The sequence below is a fragment of the Oscarella lobularis genome, chromosome 1, assembly GCF_947507565.1.
Source record: "Oscarella lobularis chromosome 1, ooOscLobu1.1, whole genome shotgun sequence".
Taxonomy (NCBI): Eukaryota; Metazoa; Porifera; class Homoscleromorpha; order Homosclerophorida; family Oscarellidae; genus Oscarella; species Oscarella lobularis.
Genome location: NC_089175.1, coordinates 1,127,208 through 1,151,764, shown reverse-complemented (window position 1 = coordinate 1,151,764; position 24,557 = coordinate 1,127,208). Strand labels below are relative to the sequence as shown.

The window sequence follows — 24,557 nt, the reverse complement described above, 5'->3', positions numbered from 1 at the left end:
TGTAAGACGAATTCTATATAGAGATTGCCTACTCAAATTAATTTGTGTCTTGTTTCACGTTGGAACACACGAATAGCTTGTAAGACGAATTCTATATAGAGATTGCCTACTCAAATTAATTTGTGTCTTGTTTCACGTTGGAACACACGAATAGGGAGTAAGACGAATTCTATATAGAGATTGCCTACTCAAATTAATTTGTGTCTTGTTTCACGTTGGAACACACGAATAGGAGGTAAGACGAATTCTATATAGAGATTGCCTACTCAAATTAATTTGTGTCTTGTTTCACGTTGGAACACACGAATAGCGCGTAAGACGAATTCTATATAGAGATTGCCTACTCAAATTAATTTGTGTCTTGTTTCACGTTGGAACACACGAATAGGGAGTAAGACGAATTCTATATAGAGATTGCCTACTCAAATTAATTTGTGTCTTGTTTCAGGTTGGAACACACGAATAGACGGTAAGACGAATTCTATATAGAGATTGCCTACTCAAATTAATTTGTGTCTTGTTTCACGTTGGAACACACGAATAGCTTGTAAGACGAATTCTATATAGAGATTGCCTACTCAAATTAATTTGTGTCTTGTTTCACGTTGGAACACACGAATAGGGAGTAAGACGAATTCTATATAGAGATTGCCTACTCAAATTAATTTGTGTCTTGTTTCACGTTGGAACACACGAATAGGAGGTAAGACGAATTCTATATAGAGATTGCCTACTCAAATTAATTTGTGTCTTGTTTCACGTTGGAACACACGAATAGCTTGTAAGACGAATTCTATATAGAGACTGCCTACTCAAATTAATTTGTGTCTTGTTTCACGTTGGAACACACGAATAGCTTGTAAGACGAATTCTATATAGAGATTGCCTACTCAAATTAATTTGTGTCTTGTTTCACGTTGGAACACACGAATAGGGAGTAAGACGAATTCTATATAGAGATTGCCTACTCAAATTAATTTGTGTCTTGTTTCACGTTGGAACACACGAATAGGAGGTAAGACGAATTCTATATAGAGATTGCCTACTCAAATTAATTTGTGTCTTGTTTCACGTTGGAACACACGAATAGCGCGTAAGACGAATTCTATATAGAGATTGCCTACTCAAATTAATTTGTGTCTTGTTTCACGTTGGAACACACGAATAGCTTGTAAGACGAATTCTATATAGAGATTGCCTACTCAAATTAATTTGTGTCTTGTTTCACGTTGGAACACACGAATAGGGAGTAAGACGAATTCTATATAGAGATTGCCTACTCAAATTAATTTGTGTCTTGTTTCACGTTGGAACACACGAATAGACGGTAAGACGAATTCTATATAGAGATTGCCTACTCAAATTAATTTGTGTCTGGTTTCACGTTGGAACACACGAATAGCTTGTAAGACGAATTCTATATAGAGATTGCCTACTCAAATTAATTTGTGTCTTGTTTCACGTTGGAACACACGAATAGGGAGTAAGACGAATTCTATATAGAGATTGCCTACTCAAATTAATTTGTGTCTTGTTTCACGTTGGAACACACGAATAGGAGGTAAGACGAATTCTATATAGAGATTGCCTACTCAAATTAATTTGTGTCTTGTTTCACGTTGGAACACACGAATAGCTTGTAAGACGAATTCTATATAGAGATTGCCTACTCAAATTAATTTGTGTCTTGTTTCACGTTGGAACACACGAATAGCTTGTAAGACGAATTCTATATAGAGATTGCCTACTCAAATTAATTTGTGTCTTGTTTCACGTTGGAACACACGAATAGCTTGTAAGACGAATTCTATATAGAGATTGCCTACTCAAATTAATTTGTGTCTTGTTTCACGTTGGAACACACGAATAGCGCGTAAGACGAATTCTATATAGAGATTGCCTACTCAAATTAATTTGTGTCTTGTTTCACGTTGGAACACACGAATAGGGAGTAAGACGAATTCTATATAGAGATTGCCTACTCAAATTAATTTGTGTCTTGTTTCACGTTGGAACACACGAATAGACGGTAAGACGAATTCTATATAGAGATTGCCTACTCAAATTAATTTGTGTCTTGTTTCACGTTGGAACACACGAATAGGGAGTAAGACGAATTCTATATAGAGATTGCCTACTCAAATTAATTTGTGTCTTGTTTCACGTTGGAACACACGAATAGGAGGTAAGACGAATTCTATATAGAGATTGCCTACTCAAATTAATTTGTGTCTTGTTTCACGTTGGAACACACGAATAGACGGTAAGACGAATTCTATATAGAGATTGCCTACTCAAATTAATTTGTGTCTTGTTTCACGTTGGAACACACGAATAGCTTGTAAGACGAATTCTATATAGAGATTGCCTACTCAAATTAATTTGTGTCTTGTTTCACGTTGGAACACACGAATAGAAGGTAAGACGAATTCTATATAGAGATTGCCTACTCAAATTAATTTGTGTCTTGTTTCACGTTGGAACACACGAATAGCGCGTAAGACGAATTCTATATAGAGATTGCCTACTCAAATTAATTTGTGTCTTGTTTCACGTTGGAACACACGAATAGCTTGTAAGACGAATTCTATATAGAGATTGCCTACTCAAATTAATTTGTGTCTTGTTTCACGTTGGAACACACGAATAGGGAGTAAGACGAATTCTATATAGAGATTGCCTACTCAAATTAATTTGTGTCTTGTTTCACGTTGGAACACACGAATAGACGGTAAGACGAATTCTATATAGAGATTGCCTACTCAAATTAATTTGTGTCTTGTTTCACGTTGGAACACACGAATAGGGAGTAAGACGAATTCTATATAGAGATTGCCTACTCAAATTAATTTGTGTCTTGTTTCACGTTGGAACACACGAATAGCACGTAAGACGAATTCTATATAGAGATTGCCTACTCAAATTAATTTGTGTCTTGTTTCACGTTGGAACACACAAATAGGGAGTAAGACGAATTCTATATAGAGATTGCCTACTCAAATTAATTTGTGTCTTGTTTCACGTTGGAACACACGAATAGCTTGTAAGACGAATTCTATGTAGAGATTGCCTACTCAAATTAATTTGTGTCTTGTTTCACGTTGGAACACACGAATAGGGAGTAAGACGAATTCTATATAGAGATTGCCTACCCAAATTAATTTGTGTCTTGTTTCACGTTGGAACACACGAATAGGGAGTAAGACGAATTCTATATAGAGATTGCCTACTCAAATTAATTTGTGTCTTGTTTCACGTTGGAACACACGAATAGACGGTAAGACGAATTCTATATAGAGATTGCCTACTCAAATTAATTTGTGTCTTGTTTCACGTTGGAACACACGAATAGACGGTAAGACGAATTCTATATAGAGATTGCCTACTCAAATTAATTTGTGTCTTGTTTCACGTTGGAACACACGAATAGGGAGTAAGACGAATTCTATATAGAGATTGCCTACTCAAATTAATTTGTGTCTTGTTTCACGTTGGAACACACGAATAGCGCGTAAGACGAATTCTATATAGAGATTGCCTACTCAAATTAATTTGTGTCTTGTTTCACGTTGGAACACACGAATAGCTTGTAAGACGAATTCTATATAGAGATTGCCTACTCAAATTAATTTGTGTCTTGTTTCACGTTGGAACACACGAATAGCTTGTAAGACGAATTCTATATAGAGATTGCCTACTCAAATTAATTTGTGTCTTGTTTCACGTTGGAACACACGAATAGGAGGTAAGACGAATTCTATATAGAGATTGCCTACTCAAATTAAATTTGTGTCTTGTTTCACGTTGGAACACACGAATAGGAGGTAAGACGAATTCTATATAGAGCTTGCCTACTTAAATTAATTTGTGTCTTGTTTCACGTTGGAACACACGAATAGACGGTAAGACGAATTCTATATAGAGATTGCCTACTCAAATTAATTTGTGTCTTGTTTCACGTTGGAACACACGAATAGCGCGTAAGACGAATTCTATATAGAGATTGCCTACTCAAATTAATTTGTGTCTTGTTTCACGTTGGAACACACGAATAGCTTGTAAGACGAATTCTATATAGAGATTGCCTACTCAAATTAGTTTGTGTCTTGTTTCACGTTGGAACACACGAATAGCTTGTAAGACGAATTCTATATAGAGATTGCCTACTCAAATTAATTTGTGTCTTGTTTCACGTTGGAACACACGAATAGGAGGTAAGACGAATTCTATATAGAGATTGCCTACTCAAATTAATTTGTGTCTTGTTTCACGTTGGAACACACGAATAGGAGGTAAGACGAATTCTATATAGAGATTGCCTACTTAAATTAATTTGTGTCTTGTTTCACGTTGGAACACACGAATAGACGGTAAGACGAATTCTATATAGAGATTGCCTACTCAAATTAATTTGTGTCTTGTTTCACGTTGGAACACACGAATAGCGCGTAAGACGAATTCTATATAGAGATTGCCTACTCAAATTAATTTGTGTCTTGTTTCACGTTGGAACACACGAATAGACGGTAAGACGAATTCCATATAAAGATGGCCTACCTAAAATTATAATTAGGGCTTCTCATCTGAAGAAGGGCTTAGTGAAAGTGGCTCGAGTTCGTCTTCATGTGATCGGGCAGGACGGAGTTGGAAAAACATGTCTTGTTCGACTTCTTTTTGGCCAGAAGTTTGAAGAACAGCCCAGCACCTGTGGTCTAGACCTCAGCAAGGCTATCACCATGATGAAATCCCATGCCGGTACTGATACTGGGAAGTGGAAGCTATTGGATGGTGAAGAGTACAAAGAGAAGCTAAACACAACTTTTGGAAATGCTCGTACGGATGAAGCAGGCACTAAACGGTATTATTGCTTAAGATAATTAATTAGAATGTAGTTGGTTGCTTGTGGTGTTAGAGAGAGAGAGTCGCGACTTCTTTACAGTCTGCCGTCATCTGGTGGTTCTACTCAATTCACAGAAGGTTTGTAACTGTTTGTAACATTGAGTCTAGCGCGCTTTAGCCTGCGTTAAATCCTCTTTTCAGGCTCTTGCCACGGCGAGAAGCTGACCGAAGAGTACCTTGAAGAAATACAAGCTATAATAAACGATGAAGCTTTATTCGGTGATGGGAACAAGGTGACTTTGATGACGATCTGCGATCTCGGGGGGCAAGAACCGTTTCTGGCGTCTCATGTGGCTCTGATGCCTCCCGGCGCTCTTTCCGTCTATATGCTTGTTTTCAATGGTGCAAAGCTTCTCACCGATAAAGCAAAGTCCACTTACCGAAAATTAGAAGGCGAGAGTATTCATGCAATTACACAGAAGCTTTGCCGAATGGAGACAAACGGTGATTTCCTCAAGCATTGGGCTTCTTCCGTGCACATTGCTCATCCTGCAGCAGAGCAGCAGGGTGGTGCATATCTTGGAGAGGCGGAAGGAGTAGAATATCCGGCGATTTTTCGCGTTGCAACTCACCGCTGGGAAGCCGAAGAAGCCGCAGCTCGATGCGCAAAAGGCGAAACGTCCGTCGATGATTTCATTAGAGAAAACAATGATTATCTCAGAGATTTATTTCGAAGGCAAGCCTGTCAATGTCATTTCGTTCGACCTTCATCGGGACTCGGGTTTTTCCTCGTTGAGAACAAGACGTCCGGTACACGTAGGGAAGATCCCACTGCCAAGGAAATTAGAAGTCGAGTTGACGGAATGACAGATGATTACTGGAAGAAACAGGCCGAACAACCAGCACGCTGGCTGAAATTTGAAGTCGTAATGGGGAAACTTGCGAAAATCATAGGACGCTCTGTATCAACGCTCGAGGTAGTAAAACAAGTCGCAGAGAAATGTTACATTTCCGATGACAGAGAATTGGAAGAGGCCCTGCTGCATCTAACTCATGTAGGTGCAGTTTACTATTTCCCAGACGTTCCTCGGCTTCAGAAAATCGTCTTTCACGATTCCGATTGGCTGTTCAAGCTCTTGGCTTCATTTGTTGGTTCAGCACATTCAAAATCAGATCTTCCAGTCAGTGTTGACAACGACTGGGATGTAGCCGTTGATTCTGGCTTTCTTTCTCGTAAATTGGTAAACTGTTTGCTGAGCCAAGCTGAAGTGAAGGAGCGGGACTACGCATTCGCAAAAGTCATCCTTTGTCATTTTGATGTTCTCATAGAAAAGAAAGAAGGATCAGAAGAGCAAGGCTACTACGCTCCTTGCTTTCTACAGGACGATTTCATGCAGGAAACAAAATACAGCCAAGCGTTCATTCAGAAAACGTCATTTTCATTTCCACTTATTGTCTATGCTAAGGACGTCTTGTTCTTCCCGGAAGCGCTCTTCTTTCGTTTGGCTACTCGTCTTATTCGAGATTATCATCTATCGTCCGCCGACGAACCGTTGAAGAGAAATAGAGTGATTTTTCCATTGTCTCCGGGCGTGAACGCAGAACTTCTCTACCAAGGCTCCAGAAATTGCGTCAGTCTCACACTTTTCCCTGATGTTGAACAGAAGCCACTGACGGAAGAGCAAATGGCCAGTCTTTCCTCGCGTTGCAGCCAATTGCGCGAGTGGCTTATTAAGAACGTGAATGACGCCAAACAACGAGGCATGGCGGGATTGCAGGCGGAATTCTATTGCCAAGTGAAGAAAATCGAAGACGGTTCTTCTCCTTTGATAAGCTTCGCTCCAATGAAAAAAGAGGAAGAAAGCTTCTCACTGAACACAAAGATGTGGACTCCGCTGCAGCGGACAGACAGAAGCAGTCGTATTCAGCTAAATGAGGATGAGCTCGATTGCATGAAGTTGTGGTTTGGAGCAGCTCCAAGGTAAGGTTTGAAATATTCATGCTAATGTTGAGATGTTTACCGTCTTTTTGTTACAAGGATGGTATCTTTATCAGAAGTTGATCAGGCTGACGGTAAGTCTCATTCTTTGGTCATTCTAACAGGGCTATTTTACATTCTGCGCTAGGGTTGGATCTTAACAAGGTTACATCTAAAGAAGCACGACGTGCTGTAGCTCAAGAAATTAGAGCCAAATGGAGGCACGTTGGAGAGGTTCTTGGTCCAGACCCAAAGTTTAAAGCCAGTGATTTGGATGGCTTTGGAGAAAAGGAAAACAATCGAGACAGGGCCCAAGCGATGCTGGATGCATGGGCAGAAAAGCATCATGAGAAGGCTACGAAACGAATGCTCATACTTGCTCTGAAGGTGGAAGACTATGGTGCAGTGATAAGGGAAATATTCAAATGTAATCCTGACGATGTAAACTAACTGCTCACTTTTTCCTCGTCACTTGTTATGGTACAAGTATGGCTATGGTAATTGTTTTCGTTTTAATTACTTGTATATGTAGTCTCGTACACGCGTAGCTGGAATATCTGTGCGTTTTGCTGGTATTGTTTGTTGCTGAAAAACGGTGTTTGAATTTGTTTTATTTTAGTTTCACTGTGCATTACTAGAATCTTGACGACTATGAAATACAGAATTGCTTAGCCACCTCATTATCAAATCATCTCCTACCAAGCGTCCAAAGCCTTGCCATTAGGGAGATCTTGTTATATCACTGGTTTCTTTTTGGTTACAGGATCAAAGAAGATAGCTGGAAGAACGAAATTGAAGAGTCGCGCGTTGCAGGTATCAGCTACTAGTACAGCAGCTTCCATACTGTATATATTCTACGTAATTCACATGCCTTTGTCCCTGCATTATTTTCGTAGCAAATATTGCATAAGCCTAGCTCATTAGTTTCATTCCTGTCATAAATCTATATTAATCCTAAATTTCTCGGTGCACTGACCCAGTGACTTATGTCAGGAATTCCTAACGACATCTCTCATTAAAGAGTCGAATAATTTTGACAAATAAACGGAAAAGAATTTAAATGATGTAAATACTATTTCTATTAGTACTTTCTCTCTGAGCAAAATCTCAAAAAATCGTAAATCAATTTGAGCATTTTTGTATGTCTGCTAATGTTTTAGATGCGTCAAGGGGATCGACAGCAAGACGCGAAGAAACACAACTCGCTCACACGAAGTCGCTGCGTGCGTTAGCGTTTTTGAACTCGTTCGACTCTTCAGACATCTACGATTCCTCCCGGAGTCGTTTTAAGCGCATCAGAGGAGAAACTATGCAGAGAAAAGCTGAGGAATCGAACGAAAACGACATCTTGGCGAGACGTGTGCCCGAACTATCGCCTCGATCTCCAAGAGTAAACTGCACTTTCAGGTCGCTTCGAGCGAACGCGGAAGCCGTTGTTTGAGCTCGACAGAAACAGATCCGTTCGAATTGAGTCGATCAGAGACAACGATCAAACGAACGCCCCAGAGGGCGTGGTCATTCTTACACGTGTCTACGCAAAGTTTTCAGCGGTAAAATTCCTTTACTAGTTTGTAGTATAGTAGTGTTGGCAGTGAGGATTCTGCCGATTTCTCGCTATCCTTCTTCGCCATTCGCGCTCTCGCCACAATTTCGCCAGACTGTCGGCACACACGACGGGCCGTCCGTACGGATCCGTTTCACCCATGACGATGTAGTCGCGAGCGGATATGAAGCGTGGACATCGGCAGCGAGTCGCCGAGGGCAATATCAAGTATTGAATTTCTTTGTGCAATCGCGAACGATAGTTGTCGAGACCGTAAAAAATCTCGATGAGTGTCGCCGTGACGAGACGGGAATTATTCGGCAGGAGTTTCGTTCGTGCAATGAGTACTCGCATTTCTGCGGAAATAGGTCAGTCACGTTTTCGCCCTTTGAGCGTTTTTTCCCTTACGATAGCTGTAGCTTTTGTTGCAGTAGTCGCGCACGAGCAACTCTCTTTGGAGGCAAGGACATTCTTAGGAGAACAAATAAATTAAATTTGAATTAGTACATGTATGATTTTAGTTACCAGATCCGTCATTGTTTGAGCACGGCAACGGCGTGGGAGACGGGGTCGGCGAAGGAGATGGAGATAAAGTCGTCGGAAATGACGGAGTCGGCGAAGGAGATGCGGTCCCCAAACAATCTTTATCTGGTGAATTTTGCAGTCCGACTTGCACTGACCTGTACTTTGAACACTCGTCTGGACTAGCTCGGCTGATAGGTGACGTAAGTACACTGTGTATCCTTGCGCGTTTTTCTTACATACCTTGAAGGGTCTACTATCTGGAATACTGTTCCGAAGGGTTTTGCTGGACTCGACTTTGAAACAGCCATCACGTACAGTTCTCCTGGATTATCAGGTAAAGTGGGCTTAGAAAGGAGGGAAAGGAGTAGTAGAAATACCGGCGTCATCCTCTCCAAAACGACAGAATATTTGAGCCCAAATTTCCGGTCACTCCGCTGTGGCACAGATCCTTGCCTCCCAGGCATATTCTCTTGTTCGTCCATTTGCCAGTGATGTGGTTCTCTTCCGACATGAAAAGTCGCCTGAAAAAGTTGCCATGAAACGAACCATTACCACCAACCGACTGAACGTGTGTCTCACCCGTTCTGATAGTCGCCGTAAATGTATTTTCCGCGCAACGAAGGAAATTGACAGCCTCTGTACACGTAGCCGCCCGTCACAGATCTTCGGACGAAATGAGAATAGGCATGTATTGGAAGTCTTTCGTTTTCTGCGAAATCCAACTGCTATAGAGCGAGTGAATTCAACTCGGCCTCACTACAGAGACGCCGCTATCTACGCTGCTATCACGTTGAAAAAATATATGAAAACGTGGGGTTTGTCTTCATTTTTGTTTTAGGATTGCGCCCGGTTTTGCGGACGCCTACAGCAACATGGGAAATCTGCTGAAAGAGATGCAGGACTTGAATGGGGCCTTGCAGTGCTACACGAGAGCCATACAAATCAATCCGGCGTTCGCCGACGCTCACAGCAATCTCGCTTCTCTGCACAAGGCAAGACGACGTTCAGATGGGGATTTCTCTTCTTCTAATGCGTTCATTTGAAGGATTCTAGAAACATCCCGGAGGCAAAAGATGGCTTTGAAGTTGAAACCCGATTTTCCGGACGCATTTTGCAATCTCGCTCACTGTCTTCAGGTATAAGGGATGCAATTATTTTAATTTTAATTTTTGAATTGTTTCTTTTAGATTATTTGCGATTGGAGTGATTATGATAATCGAATGAGGCAAATTGGTGCCATTATAAGCCATCAGTTGCGCAAGAATCGTCTTCCCTCCGTGCATCCTCATCACAGCATGCTCTATCCGCTCTCTCACGCCGTGCGCAAAGCCATTGCGTCGCGCCACGCCTCGCTCTCCTTGGACAAGGTCTGCCGGAGTGAACGGCATAGAAAAAATGCCTTCTACGTGTCTTTCTCTTAGGTCAAGATTTTCCACAAGAATCCGCATAGGTATCCCGTCGATTTGAAAGCGTCCGGAGGCCGTCAGAGAATCGGATACATGTCGTCAGACTTCTGTAATCATCCGACGTCTCATTTGATGCAGAGTGTGCCGTCTAGTCACAATCGATGTCGCGTGGAGGTAAAGAAAAGAAAAACGCAGATTTTATACACGTAGTAGTGAAATTTGTGTGCAAGGTTTTCTGCTACGCATTGTCGCCTAGCGACGGCTCTCAATTTCGGTCCAATGTGAAGGAAGTGAATCACTTCATTGATCTTTCTCAGGTATACTACTACTACTACTAATAATAATCGTATTTGAATAAAATGATTATCTTTTTTGCAGGAGCCAAATGCAGGCAAGGCTGCAGATCTCGTTCACGCTCATGGCATCCACGTTCTCATCAATCTGAACGGATACACGAAGGGTGCAAGAAATGAAATATTTGCTCTGAAGCCATGCCCACTTCAGGTAGAAGGGAGGAGTAGTAAATCAATGTAGGGCGGGCTCCCTTATATAAGATTACTGTAGTTCATTTGTGAAAATAAGATAGCACTATGAATCAATAGAGAGAGGCAGGCCCCTTTATAAGTTTTATTATGTGACTATCATCTAATTGATTTATAATTCAATTTCTGATTTTTTCTCAGGTCATGTGGCTTGGATATCCAGGCACAAGCGGCGCTCCCTTCATGGACTACATCATCACGGATCGAGTGACGTCACTAATCGAACTTTGCGAGCAGTACTCCGAAAAACTCGCCTACATGCCGCGAACGTTCTTCATCGGCGATCACGCGAACATGTTTCCGCATCTGCTCCAAGAGGACTCCGGCGAAGACGTCACGGAAGCGAAAATGAAGCACTGGGTCACCTCTACATCTTCCGCCGTCGCCGCCTCGTCGTCGAACGGCGTCTCCCGTATCGAAGTGACGTCGTCGGTCGGCGTCGTTCCGCCGGCGGCGACGGGAGTCAATTTAGGTTTGACGGCGCGCATGCTCAGCGGCGAAGATCGCGTTCCCTTTCATCCGTTGACGACGCGCGCGCAATACGGCCTGCCCGACGAGGCGATCGTCTATTGCAATTTCAATCAGCTCTACAAGATCAATCCGGCGACGATGGAAATGTGGATTAATATATTGAAACGCGTGCCCCATAGCGTCCTGTGGCTCCTCCGATTTCCCGCCGCCGGCGAGGCAAATGTGCTGGCGACGGTCGCTGCGGCAGGCGTCGACGCGAATCGCGTGGTTTTTTCGGCTGTCGCGCCGAAGGAAGAGCACGTGCGTCGCGGAAAATTAGCCGATATGTGTTTAGATACGCCTCTTTGCAATGGGCACACAACAGGTAAATAAATAGAAATATATGAGTATATACATTTTTCTCTCTCTTTTGTAGCGATGGATGTTTTGTGGGCGGGCACTCCTATGGTTACGTTGCCGGAGCAGACTCTGGCGTCGCGCGTCGCTGCGTCTCAGCTGACCGCTCTCGGCTTTCCTCAGCTCATCGCCAAGTCGGCGCGCGACTACGAGGACATAGCGTGCGAATATGGCTTGGATCGCGAAAAGTAAGTTACGCGGGGTTTTGTAATGCGCGTGCGTTGTTGCCCGGGTAACCCGATTTTGTCTATGTGCAGGCTCGAAGCACTCAAGGCGAAAGTGCGAAAAGCGAGAGTGACGTCACCGCTATTCAACGTCAAAACGTTCACGCACGATCTCGAAGAATTGCTGCTGAAGATGTGGCACCGACACGCAAGCGGTCTTCCTCCCGACCACATCGTGTGAATGTTTTTTGTACATAAAGAATCGGAGAACCCACTAATATTGACTTTCCCTTTTCTCCCTGAAGATGCCTTTCGAATGACTGCCGGAATCTCTTTGCCTTCTTAATTAATACAATTACCAATTTGCGTTTGAACACGGATACTAGAGAAGAGCGCCCTGAGAACAAAACACCCGGCCATACAGACTCAGGTAAAGTCAGAAGCTCGGCGAAATGTCGCAACAGAAAAATTGGCCGCACTAGTGCGGTATATGTTACAATTTTTCCAGGGACCTTTTCGTACAACCCTGCTTGCGCAAGTGCTTGCGTATGCTTGCGTACGGTCGAGCATGCGTCCGTAGTTACATATTTACATATTGTTTGCTTGCGTTCCTTACGTGGGGTCCTTACGTGGTTGTCTTGAGCTGGAAGACGGCGACGCGAACAAAGACTGAGTGCACTGATTTCGCATACGGTAGGCTCTTAGTTACTATTTCTAATACTGAACAATACATGAACAAATCAACTTTGCTGTCACCTGATCTCACTGGCGTCTCGTCCCTTATGGCAAGCGATAACAAAGGCGTTACAGTACAACAAAGTAGTAATATTGCATGCCTATCCGTTCGGGTATGGCGCCATCTTTGTTGACGTAAAATATTTGCACTCCGCGGATGCAACTTGAAGTTTTAATTTGGCATGGACGCAAAGAGGACTGCATAAAAGCTTCCGGATAGATTTTGGGCCTCGGTTCTTGCCTAGCTGTAGTTGCAAGCAAATTACTGGAATTCTTCGGCTGATCATTAAAATTACTTACTCTGAATCGTTTCTGTGATAAAATACTTACAGAAAAATTAAATTTGCAGTTTTCCTGCCAAAGTTGCGCACTCTAATTAATTTGAAAAATGGATGGGTAAGACTGCATGATTGTAAAGTTGCGCGCTGAGATTCGTGACTTACTTTTTTAAATAAAGAGACAAACCGAGGTAACGCTGGCCCTTGCTGTACATGAAGATTGCCTACTCAAATTAATTTGTGTCTTGTTTCACGTTGGAACACACGAATAGCGAGTAAGACGAATTCTATATAGAGATTGCCTACTCAAATTAATTTGTGTCTTGTTTCACGTTGGAACACTTGAATAGCCTGTAAGACGAATTCTATACAGAGATTGCCTACTCAAATTAATTTGTGTCTTGTTTCACGTTGGAACACACGAATAGCCCGTAAGACGAATTCTATATAGAGATTGCCTACTCAAATTAATTTGTGTCTTGTTTCACGTTGGAACACACGAATAGGAGGTAAGACGAATTCTATATAGAGATTGCCTACTCAAATTAATTTGTGTCTTGTTTCACGTTGGAACACACGAATAGGGAGTAAGACGAATTCTATATAGAGATTGCCTACTCAAATTAATTTGTGTCTTGTTTCACGTTGGAACACACGAATAGACGGTAAGACGAATTCTATATAGAGATTGCCTACTCAAATTAATTTGTGTCTTGTTTCACGTTGGAACACACGAATAGACGGTAAGACGAATTCTATATAGAGATTGCCTACTCAAATTAATTTGTGTCTTGTTTCACGTTGGAACACACGAATAGCGAGTAAGACGAATTCTATATAGAGATTTCCTACTCAAATTAATTTGTGTCTTGTTTCACGTTGGAACACACGAATAGCTAGTAAGACGAATTCTATATAGAGATTGCCTACTCAAATTAATTTGTGTCTTGTTTCACGTTGGAACACACGAATAGCGAGTAAGACGAATTCTATATAGAGATTGCCTACTCAAATTAATTTGTGTCTTGTTTCACGTTGGAACACACGAATAGCACGTAAGACGAATTCTATATAGAGATTGCCTACTCAAATTAATTTGTGTCTTGTTTCACGTTGGAACACACGAATAGGATGTAAGACGAATTCTATATAGAGATTGCCTACTCAAATTAATTTGTGTCTTGTTTCACGTTGGAACACACGAATAGCGAGTAAGACGAATTCTATATAGAGATTGCCTACTCAAATTAATTTGTGTCTTGTTTCACGTTGGAACACACGAATAGGATGTAAGACGAATTGTATATAGAGATTGCCTACTCAAATTAATTTGTGTTTTGTTTCACGTTGGAACACACGAATAGCCTGTAAGACGAATTCTATACAGAGATTGCCTACTCAAATTAATTTGTGTCTTGTTTCACGTTGGAACACACGAATAGCTCGTAAGACGAATTCTATATAGAGATTGCCTACTCAAATTAATTTGTGTCTTGTTTCACGTTGGAACACGCGAATAGCGAGTAAGACGAATTCTATATAGAGATTGCCTACTCAAATTAATTTGTGTCTTGTTTCACGTTGGAACACACGAATAGCGAGTAAGACGAATTCTATATAGAGATTTCCTACTCAAATTAATTTGTGTCTTGTTTCACGTTGGAACACACGAATAGCTAGTAAGACGAATTCTATATAGAGATTGCCTACTCAAATTAATTTGTGTCTTGTTTCACGTTGGAACACACGAATAGCATGTAAGACGAATTCTATATAGAGATTGCCTACTCAAATTAATTTGTGTCTTGTTTCACGTTGGAACACACCAATAGCGAGTAAGACGAATTCTATATAGAGATTGCCTACTCAAATTAATTTGTGTCTTGTTTCACGTTGGAACACACGAATAGCGAGTAAGACGAATTCTATATAGAGATTGCCTACTCAAATTAATTTGTGTCTTGTTTCACGTTGGAACACACGAATAGACGGTAAGACGAATTCTATATAGAGATTGCCTACTCAAATTAATTTGTGTCTTGTTTCACGTTTGAACACACGAATAGCATGTAAGACGAATTCTATATAGAGATTGCCTACTCAAATTAATTTGTGTCTCGTTTCACGTTGGAACACACGAATAGCGAGTAAGACGAATTCTATATAGAGATTGCCTACTCAAATTAATTTGTGTCTTGTTTCACGTTGGAACACACGAATAGCATGTAAGACGAATTCTGTATAGAGATTGCCTACTCAAATTAATTTGTGTCTTGTTTCACGTTGGAACACACGAATAGGATGTAAGACGAATTCTATATAGAGATTGCCTACTCAAATTACTTTGTGTCTTGTTTCACGTTGGAACACACGAATAGACGGTAAGACGAATTCTATATAGAGATTGCCTACTCAAATTAATTTGTGTCTTTTTTCACGTTGGAACACACGAATAGCGAGTAAGACGAATTCTATATAGAGATTGCGTACTCAAATTAATTTGTGTCTTGTTTCACGTTGGAACACACGAATAGGAGGTAAGACGAATTCTATATAGAGATTGCCTACTCAAATTAATTTGTGTCTTGTTTCACGTTGGAACACACGAATAGACGGTAAGACGAATTCTATATAGAGATTGCCTACTCAAATTAATTTGTGTCTTGTTTCACGTTGGAACACACGAATAGACGGTAAGACGAATTCTATATAGAGATTGCCTACTCAAATTAATTTGTGTCTTGTTTCACGTTGGAACACACGATTAGACGGTAAGACGAATTCCATATAAAGATTGCCTACCTAAAATTATAATTAGGGCTTCTCATCTGAAGAAGGGCGTGGTGAAGGTTGCTCGAGTTCGTCTTAATGTGATCGGGCAAGACGGAGTTGGAAAAACATGTCTTGTTCGACTTCTATTCGGTCAGAAGTTTGAAGAACAGCCCAGCACCTGTGGTCTAGACCTCAGCAAGGCTATCACCATGATGAAATCCCATGCCGGTACTGATACTGGGAAGTGGAAGCTATTGGATGGTGAAGAGTACAAAGAGAAGCTAAACACAACTTTTGGAAATGCTCGTACGGATGAAGCAGGCACTAAACGGTATTATTGCTTAAGATAATTAATTAGAATGTAGTTGGTTGCTTGTGGTGTTAGAGAGAGAGAGTCGCGACTTCTTTACAGTCTGCCGTCATCTGGTGGTTCTACTCAATTCACAGAAGGTTTGTAACTGTTTGTAACATTGAGTCTAGCGCGCTTTAGCCTGCGTTAAATCCTCTTTTCAGGCTCTTGCCACGGCGAGAAGCTGACCGAAGAGTACCTTGACGAAATACAAGCTATAATAAACGATGAAGCTTTATTCAGTGATGGGAACAAGGTGACTTTGATGACGATCTGCGATCTCGGGGGGCAAGAACCGTTTCTGGCGTCTCATGTGGCTCTGATGCCTCCCGGCGCTCTTTCCGTCTATATGCTTGTTTTCAATGGTGCAAAGCTTCTCACCGATAAAGCAAAGTCCACTTACCGAAAATTAGAAGGCGAGAGTATTCATGCAATTAAACAGAAGCTTTGCCGAATGGAGACAAACGGTGATTTCCTCAAGCATTGGGCTTCTTCCGTGCACATTGCTCATCCTGCAGCAGAGCAGCAGGGTGGTGCATATCTTGGAGAGGCGGAAGGAGTAGAATATCCGGCGATTTTTCGCGTTGCAACTCACCGCTGGGAAGCCGAAGAAGCCGCAGCTCGATGCGCAAAAGGCGAAACGTCCATCGTTGATTTCATTAGAGAAAACAATGATTATGTCAGAGATTTATTTCAAAGGCAAGCCTGTCAATGTCATTTCGTTCGACCTTCATCGGGACTGAAATTTTTTCTCGTCGAGAACAAAACGTCCGGCACACGTAAGGAAGATACCACTGCCAAGGAAATTAGAAGTCGAGTTGACGCAATGACGGACGACTACTGGAAGAAACAGGCTGAGCAACCAGCACGCTGGCTGAAATTTGAAGTCGTAATGGGGAAACTTGCGAAAATCATAGGACGCTCTGTATCGACGCTCGAGGTAGTAAAACAAGTCGCAGAGAAATGTTACATTTCTGATGACAGAGAATTGGAAGAGGCCCTGTTGCATCTAACTCATGTAGGTGCAGTTTACTATTTCCCAGACGTTCCTCGGCTTCAGAAAATCGTCTTCCACGATTCCGATTGGCTGTTCAAACTCTTGGCTTCATTTGTTGGTTCAGCACATTCAAAATCAGATCTCCCAGTCAGACTTGAGGGCGACTGGGATGTAGCCGTTGATTCTGGCTTACTTTCTCTTAAATTGGTAAACTGTTTGCTGAGCCAAGCTGAAGTGAAAGAGCGAGACTATGCATCAGCAAAAAGCATCCTTTGTCATTTTGACGTTCTCATAGAAAAGAAAGAAGGATCAGAAGACAAAGGCTACTACGCTCCTTGCTTTCTACAGGACGATTTCACGCAGGAAACAAAATACAGCCAAGCGTTTATTCAGAAAATGTCTTTTTCATTTCCTCTTATTGTCTATGCTAAGGACGTCTTGTTCTTCCCGGAAGCGCTCTTCTTTCGTTTGACTACTCGTCTCATTCGAGATTATCGCCTATCGTCCGCTGACGTGCCGTTGAAGAGAAATAGACTGATTTTCCCGTTGTCGCACGGCGTAAACGCAGAATTTCTCTACCAAGGCTCCAGAAATTTCGTCAGTCTTACAGTTTTCTCTGTTGATGAAAAGAAGCCATTGATGGAAGAACATATGGCCAATCTTTCCTCGCGTTGCAACCAATTGCGCGAGTGGCTTATCAAGAACGTGAATGATGCAAAACAACGAGGCATGGCGGGATTGCAGGAGGAATTTTATTGCCAAGTGAAGAAAATCCGAGATGGTTCTTCTCCGTTGAAAAGCTTCGCTCCAATGGAAAAAGAGGAAGAGAGCTTTTCCATGGAAACGACGATGTGGACCCTGCGGACTGACAGAATCAGTCTGATTCAGCTGAATAAGGATGAGCTTGATTGCATGAAGCTGTGGCTTGGAGCAGTTCCAAGGTCAGATTTGAAATATTTATGTTGATCATAAGATGTTGATGGTCTGTTTTGTTATAAGGATGATATCTTTATCAGAAGTTGATCAGGCTGACGGTAAGTTTGGTTATTCCAACAGGGCTATTCTACATTCGGCGCTAGGGTTGGATCTTAATGGGGTTACATCTAAAGAAGAACGACGTGCTGTGGCTAAAAAGATAAGAGATAACTGGAAGCACGTTGGAGAGGTTCTTGGGCCAAACCCGAAGTTTAAAGACGATGAATTGAAGGGCTTTGGAGAAGAAGAAAACAACCGAAGTCGGGCCCAAGCGATGCTGGATGCATGGGCAGAAAGGCGTCATGAGAAGGCTACGAAACGAATGCTCATACTTGCTCTGAAGGAGGAAGACTATGGTACAGTGATAAGGGAAATATTCAAATGTAATCCTGACGATGTAAACTAACTGCTCACTTTCTCCTCGTCAATTGTAGTACAAGTATGGCTATGGTAATCGTTTTTTGTTTTAATTAATTATTATGTCTTGTTTCTAGGTATATGTAGTCTCGTAGCTGGAATATCTGTGCGTTTTGCTGGTATCGTCTGTTGCTGAAAAACGGTGTTTGAATTTAGTTTTATTTTGCATCACTAGAATCTTGACGACTGTGAAATACAGAATTGCTTAGTCACCTCATTATCGACAAGTCATCTCCTACCAAGCGTCCAAGCCTTGCCATTAGTCAATAGTGAGATGAAATCACTGGTTTCTTTTTGGCTACTGTACAGCAGCTTCCATGCTGTAAATATTCTACGTGTACTTCACAGTTCGTGCCTTTGTCCCTGCATTGTTTTCGTAGCAACAGCTGACACATATTGCATAAGCCTAGCTCATTAAAATTCATTCCTGTCATAAATCTATATGTAAAACTCTAAATCTGACTCATGTAAGAAATTCTTTAAATAAATATTCTTCTGCTACTACTTTCTCTGCTTTTTGTCTGAGGGAGGTCTTTTCCTGCTTCCCACTCGTTTTTTTTGAAGTTTAGTGAATACCTGAGCAAAATAACGGAAAATCGTATGAGGTTGTCAAAAATCTATTTGAGCATTTTGTATTTTATCTCGTAGTTGTCTAATGTTCTAACAGCAAGACGCGAAATTAGAGAAGGAGAAGTGCGAAAACAGCGAAATTTAAGAGGCACGCCTACATGAAAGTCACGCGCGCTAACGTTGAACTCGTGTTTTCGTTCGTTCGACTCCTCAGATTCTTCCTGGACTCCTGGAGTCGTTCGTTTCAAGCGGAGAAACTGTACAACACAATGTGCAGAGAATCGAATGAAAACGACGTCGTGGCGAGACTTGAGCCCGAAATATCGCCTCGACATCTCCAAGAGTAAAATGCGCATCTCAGGTCGCTTCGAGCGAACGCGGAAGCCGTTGTTTGAGCTCGACGAAGACAGATCCGTTCGAATTGAGTCGACCAGACAACGATCAAACGAACGCCTCAGAGGGCGTGGTCATTCTTAACCCGTAAAATTCCTTTACTAGTTTGTAGTATAGTAGTGTTGACATTGGGGATTCTGCCGATTTCTCGCTATCCTTCTTCGCCATTCGCGCTCTCGCCACAATTTCGCCAGACTGTCGGCACACACGACGGGCCGTCCGTACGGATCCGTTTCACCCATGACGATGTAGTCGCGAGCGGATATGAAGCGTGGACATCGGCAGCGAGTCGCCGAGGGCAATATCAAGTATTGAATTTCTTTGTGCAATCGCGAACGATAGTTGTCGAGACCGTAAAAAATCTCGATGAGTGTCGCCGTGACGAGACGGGAATTATTCGGCAGGAGTTTCGTTCGTGCAATGAGTACTCGCATTTCTGCGGAAATAGGTCAGTCACGTTTTCGCCCTTCGAGCGTTTTTTTTCCCCTTACGATAGCTGTAGCTTTTGTTGCAGTAGTCGCGCACGAGCAACTCTCTTTGGAGGCAAGGACATTCTTAGGAGAACAAATAAATTAAAATTGAATTAGTACATGTATGATTTTAGTTACCAGGTCCGTCATCGTTTGAGCACGGCGACGGCGTGGGAGACGGAGTCGGCGAAGGAGATGCGGTCCCCAAACAATCTTTATCTGGTGAATTTTGCAGTCCGACTTGCACTGACCTGTACTTTGAACACTCGTCTGGACTAGCTCGGCTGATAGGTGACGTAAGTACACTGTGTATCCTTGCGCGTTTTTCTTACATACCTTGAAGGGTCTACTATCTGGAATACTGTTCCGAATGGTTTTGCTGGACTCGACTTTGAAACAGCCATCACGTACAGTTCTCCTGGATTATCAGGTAAAGTGGGCTTAGAAAGGAGGGAAAGGGGTAGTAGAAATACCGGCGTCATCCTCTCCAAACGACAGAATATTTGAGCTCAAATTTCCGGTCACTCCGCTGTGGCACAGATCCTTGCCTTCCAGGCATATTCTCTTGTTCGTCCATTTGCCAGTGATGTGGTTCTCTTCCGACATGAAAAGTCGCCTGAAAAAGTTGCCATGAAACGAACCATTACCACCAACCGACTGAACGCGTGTCTCACCCGTTCTGATAGTCGCCGTAAATGTATTTTCCGCGCAACGAAGGAAATTGACAGCCTCTGTACACGTAGCCGCCCGTCACAGATCTTCCGACGAAATGAGAATAGGCATGTATTGGAAGTCTTTCGTTTTCTGCGAAATCCAACTGCTATAGAGCGAGTGAATTCAACTCGGCCTCACTACAGAGACGCCGCTATCTACGCTGCTATCACGTTGAAAAAATATATGAAAACGTGGGGTTTGTCTTCATTTTTGTTTTAGGATTGCGCCCGGTTTTGCGGACGCCTACAGCAACATGGGAAATCTGCTGAAAGAGATGCAGGACTTGAATGGGGCCTTGCAGTGCTACACGAGAGCCATACAAATCAATCCGGCGTTCGCCGACGCTCACAGCAATCTCGCTTCTCTGCACAAGGCAAGACGACGTTCAGATGGGGATTTCTCTTCTTCTAATGCGTTCATTTGAAGGATTCTGGAAACATCCCGGAGGCAAAAGATGGCTTTGAAGTTGAAACCCGATTTTCCGGACGCATTTTGCAATCTCGCTCACTGTCTTCAGGTATAAGGGATGCAATTATTTTAATTTTAATTTTTGAATTGTTTCTTTTAGATTATTTGCGATTGGAGTGATTATGATAATCGAATGAGGCAAATTGGTGCCATTATAAGCCATCAGTTGCGCAAGAATCGTCTTCCCTCCGTGCATCCTCATTACAGCATGCTCTATCCGCTCTCTCACGCCGTGCGCAAAGCCATTGCGTCGCGCCACGCCTCGCTCTCCTTGGACAAGGTCTGCCGGAGTGAACGGCATAGAAAAATGCCTTCTACGTGTCTTTCTCTTAGGTCAAGATTTTCTACAAGAATCCGCATAGGTATCCCGTCGATTTGAAAGCGTCCGGAGGCCGTCAGAGAATCGGATACATGTCGTCAGACTTCTGTAATCATCCGACGTCTCATTTGATGCAGAGTGTGCCGTCTAGTCACAATCGATGTCGCGTGGAGGTAAAGAAAAGAAAAACGCAGATTTTATACACGTAGTAGTGAAATTTGTGTGCAAGGTTTTCTGCTACGCATTGTCGCCTAGCGACGGCTCTCAATTTCGGTCCAATGTGAAGGAAGTGAATCACTTCATTGATCTTTCTCAGGTATACTACTACTAATAATAATAATCGTATTTGAATAAAATGATTATCTTTTTTGCAGGAGCCAAATGCAGGCAAGGCTGCAGATCTCGTTCACGCTCATGGCATCCACGTTCTCATCAATCTGAACGGATACACGAAGGGTGCAAGAAATGAAAATATTTGCTCTGAAGCCATGCCCACTTCAGGTAGAAGGGAGGAGTAGTAAATCAATGTAGGGCGGGCTCCCTTATATAAGATTACTGTAGTTCATTTGTGAAAATAAGATAGCACTATGAATCAATAGAGAGAGGCAGGCCCCTTTATAAGTTTTATTATGTGACTGCTGTATCATCTAATTGATTTATAATTCAATTTATGATTTTCTGATTTTTTCTCAGGTCATGTGGCTTGGATATCCAGGCACAAGCGGCGCTCCCTTCATGGACTACATCATCACGGATCGAGTGACGTCACCAATCGAACTTTGCGAGCAGTACTCCGAAAAACTCGCCTACATGCCGCGAACGTTCTTCATCGGCGATCACGCGAACATGTTTCCGCATCTGCTCCAAGAGGACTCCGGCGAAGACGTCACGGAAGCGAAAATGAAGCACTGGGTCGCCTCTACATCTTCCGCCGTCGCCGCCTCGTCGTCGAACGGCGTCCCCCGTATCGAAGTGACGTCGTCGGTCGGCGTCGTTCCGCCGGCGGCGACGGGAGTCAATTTAGGTTTGACGGCGCGCATGCTCAGCGGCGAAGATCGCGTTCCCTTTCATCCGTTGACGACGCGCGCGCATTACGGCCTGCCCGACGAGGCGATCGTCTATTGCAATTTCAATCAGCTCTACAAGATCAATCCGGCGACGATGGAAATGTGGATTAATATATTGAAACGCGTGCCCCATAGCGTCCTGTGGCTCCTCCGATTTCCCGCCGCCGGCGAGGCAAATGTGCTGGCGACGGTCGCTGCGCCAGGCGTTGACGCGAATCGCGTCGTCTTTTCGGCTGTCGCGCCGAAGGAAGAGCACGTGCGTCGCGGAAAATTAGCCGAAATGTGTTTAGATACGCCTCTTTGCAATGGGCACACAACAGGTAAATAAATAGAAATATATGAGTATATACATTTTTCTCTCTCTTTTGTAGCGATGGATGTTTTGTGGGCGGGCACTCCTATGGTTACGTTGCCGGAGCAGACTCTGGCGTCGCGCGTCGCTGCGTCTCAGCTGACCGCTCTCGGCTTTCCTCAGCTCATCGCCAAGTCGGCGCGCGACTACGAGGACATAGCGTGCGAATATGGCTTGGATCGCGAAAAGTAAGTTACGCGGGGTTTTGTAATGCGCGTGCGTTGTTGCCCGGGTAACCCGATTTTGTCTATGTGCAGGCTCGAAGCACTCAAGGCGAAAGTGCGAAAAGCGAGAGTGACGTCACCGCTATTCAACGTCAAAACGTTCACGCACGATCTCGAAGAATTGCTGCTGAAGATGTGGCACCGACACGCGAGCGGTCTTCCTCCTGACCACATCGTGTGAATGTTTTTTGTACATAAAGAATCGGAGAACCCACTAATATTGACTTTCCCTTTTCTCCCTGAAGATGCCTTTCGAATGACTGCCGGAATCTCTTTGCCTTCTTAATTAATACAATTACCAATTTGCGTTTGAACACGGATACTAGAGAAGAGCGCCCTGAGAACAAAACACCCGGCCATACAGACTCAGGTAAAGTCAGAAGCTCGGCGAAATGTCGCAACAGAAAAATTGGCCAGTGCGTTTTATGTGTCAATTTTACCAGGGACCTGTTCTTAGCGCACTTCAGTGCAACCCTGCTTGCGTAAGTGCTGCTTGCGTAAGCTTGCGTATGCTTGCGTACGGTCGAGCATGCGTCCGTAGTTACATATTTACATATTGTTTGCTTGCGTTTCCTTACGTGGGGTCCTTACGTGGGGTTCAATTCTCTTGAGCTGGAGGACGGCGACACGAACAAAGACTGAGGGCGCTGATTTCGCATACGGTAGGCTCTTAGTTACTATTTCTTAATACTGTACAATACATGAACAAATCAACTTTGCTGTCACCTGATCTTACTGACGTCTCGTCCCTTATGGCAAGCGATAACAAAGGCGTTACAGTACTACAAAGTAGTAATACCGGTATCGCATGTCTATCCGTTGGGGTATGGCGCCATCTTTGTTGACGTAATGCACTCCGCGGATGCAACTTGAAGTTTTAATTTGGCATGGATGCAAAGAGGACTGCATAAAAGCTTCCGGATAGATTTTGGGCCTCGGTTCTTGCCTAGCTGTAGTTGCAAGCAAATTACTGGAATTCTTCCGCTGATCATTAAAATTACTTACTCTGAATCGTTTCTGTGATAAAATACTTACAGAAAAAATTAAATTTGCAGTTTTCCTGCCAAAGTTGCGCACTCTAATTAATTTGAAAAATGGATGGGTAAGGCTGCATGATTGTAAAGTTGCGCGCTAAGATTTGTGACTTACTTTTTAAATAAAGAGACAAACCGAGGTAACGCTGGCCCTTGCTGTACATGAAGATCGCCTACTCAAATTAATTTGTGTCTTGTTTCACGTTGGAACACACGAATAGCGCGTAAGACGAATTCTATATAGAGATTGCCTACTCAAATTAATTTGTGTCTTGTTTCACGTTGGAACACACGAATAGGAGGTAAGACGAATTCTATATAGAGATTGCCTACTCAAATTAATTTGTGTCTTGTTTCACGTTGGAACACACGAATAGACGGTAAGACGAATTCTATATAGAGATTGCCTACTCAAATTAATTTGTGTCTTGTTTCACGTTCGAACACACGAATAGCGAGTAAGACGAATTCTATATAGAGATTGCCTACTCAAATTAATTTGTGTCTTGTTTCACGTTGGAACACACGAATAGCGAGTAAGACGAATTCTATATAGAGA

At 42.8% G+C, this 24,557-nt stretch overlaps 2 protein-coding genes, 2 long non-coding RNA genes and 2 pseudogenes across 4 annotated transcripts; all 6 read left to right on the top strand.

The window, feature by feature from the left end:
- The first annotated feature begins 4,335 nt into the window (after nucleotides 1–4,335).
- LOC136184396 (uncharacterized) lies at nucleotides 4,336–7,481 on the top strand. The gene is made up of 6 exons (XM_065971288.1): nucleotides 4,336–4,526; nucleotides 4,574–4,858; nucleotides 4,913–4,977; nucleotides 5,041–6,820; nucleotides 6,878–6,912; nucleotides 6,966–7,481. Exons 2-6 carry the CDS (start codon nucleotides 4,737–4,739, stop codon nucleotides 7,265–7,267), a joined length of 2,304 nt encoding a protein of 767 aa, XP_065827360.1. The 5' UTR covers nucleotides 4,336–4,526; nucleotides 4,574–4,736; the 3' UTR covers nucleotides 7,268–7,481.
- Nucleotides 7,482–8,048: 567 nt separating this feature from the next.
- Nucleotides 8,049–12,238, top strand: LOC136184385 (UDP-N-acetylglucosamine--peptide N-acetylglucosaminyltransferase 110 kDa subunit-like; annotated as a pseudogene).
- A 212-nt stretch (nucleotides 12,239–12,450) lies between these two features.
- Nucleotides 12,451–13,274, top strand: LOC136184581 (uncharacterized). Its single transcript, XR_010669383.1, has 3 exons — nucleotides 12,451–12,557; nucleotides 12,949–12,995; nucleotides 13,057–13,274. It is a non-coding gene; the product is annotated as an uncharacterized lncRNA (long non-coding RNA).
- Nucleotides 13,275–15,007: 1,733 nt separating this feature from the next.
- On the top strand, nucleotides 15,008–18,604 carry LOC136184444 (uncharacterized). Its single transcript, XM_065971354.1, has 8 exons — nucleotides 15,008–15,102; nucleotides 15,178–15,648; nucleotides 15,696–15,980; nucleotides 16,035–16,099; nucleotides 16,163–17,936; nucleotides 17,995–18,029; nucleotides 18,075–18,409; nucleotides 18,465–18,604. Exons 3-7 carry the CDS (start codon nucleotides 15,859–15,861, stop codon nucleotides 18,374–18,376), a joined length of 2,298 nt encoding a protein of 765 aa, XP_065827426.1. The 5' UTR covers nucleotides 15,008–15,102; nucleotides 15,178–15,648; nucleotides 15,696–15,858; the 3' UTR covers nucleotides 18,377–18,409; nucleotides 18,465–18,604.
- A 538-nt stretch (nucleotides 18,605–19,142) lies between these two features.
- LOC136184476 (UDP-N-acetylglucosamine--peptide N-acetylglucosaminyltransferase 110 kDa subunit-like) lies at nucleotides 19,143–23,278 on the top strand (annotated as a pseudogene).
- A 209-nt stretch (nucleotides 23,279–23,487) lies between these two features.
- LOC136184324 (uncharacterized) lies at nucleotides 23,488–24,448 on the top strand. The gene is made up of 3 exons (XR_010669341.1): nucleotides 23,488–23,626; nucleotides 24,020–24,066; nucleotides 24,127–24,448. It is a non-coding gene; the product is annotated as an uncharacterized lncRNA (long non-coding RNA).
- The last annotated feature ends 109 nt before the right edge of the window (nucleotides 24,449–24,557 follow it).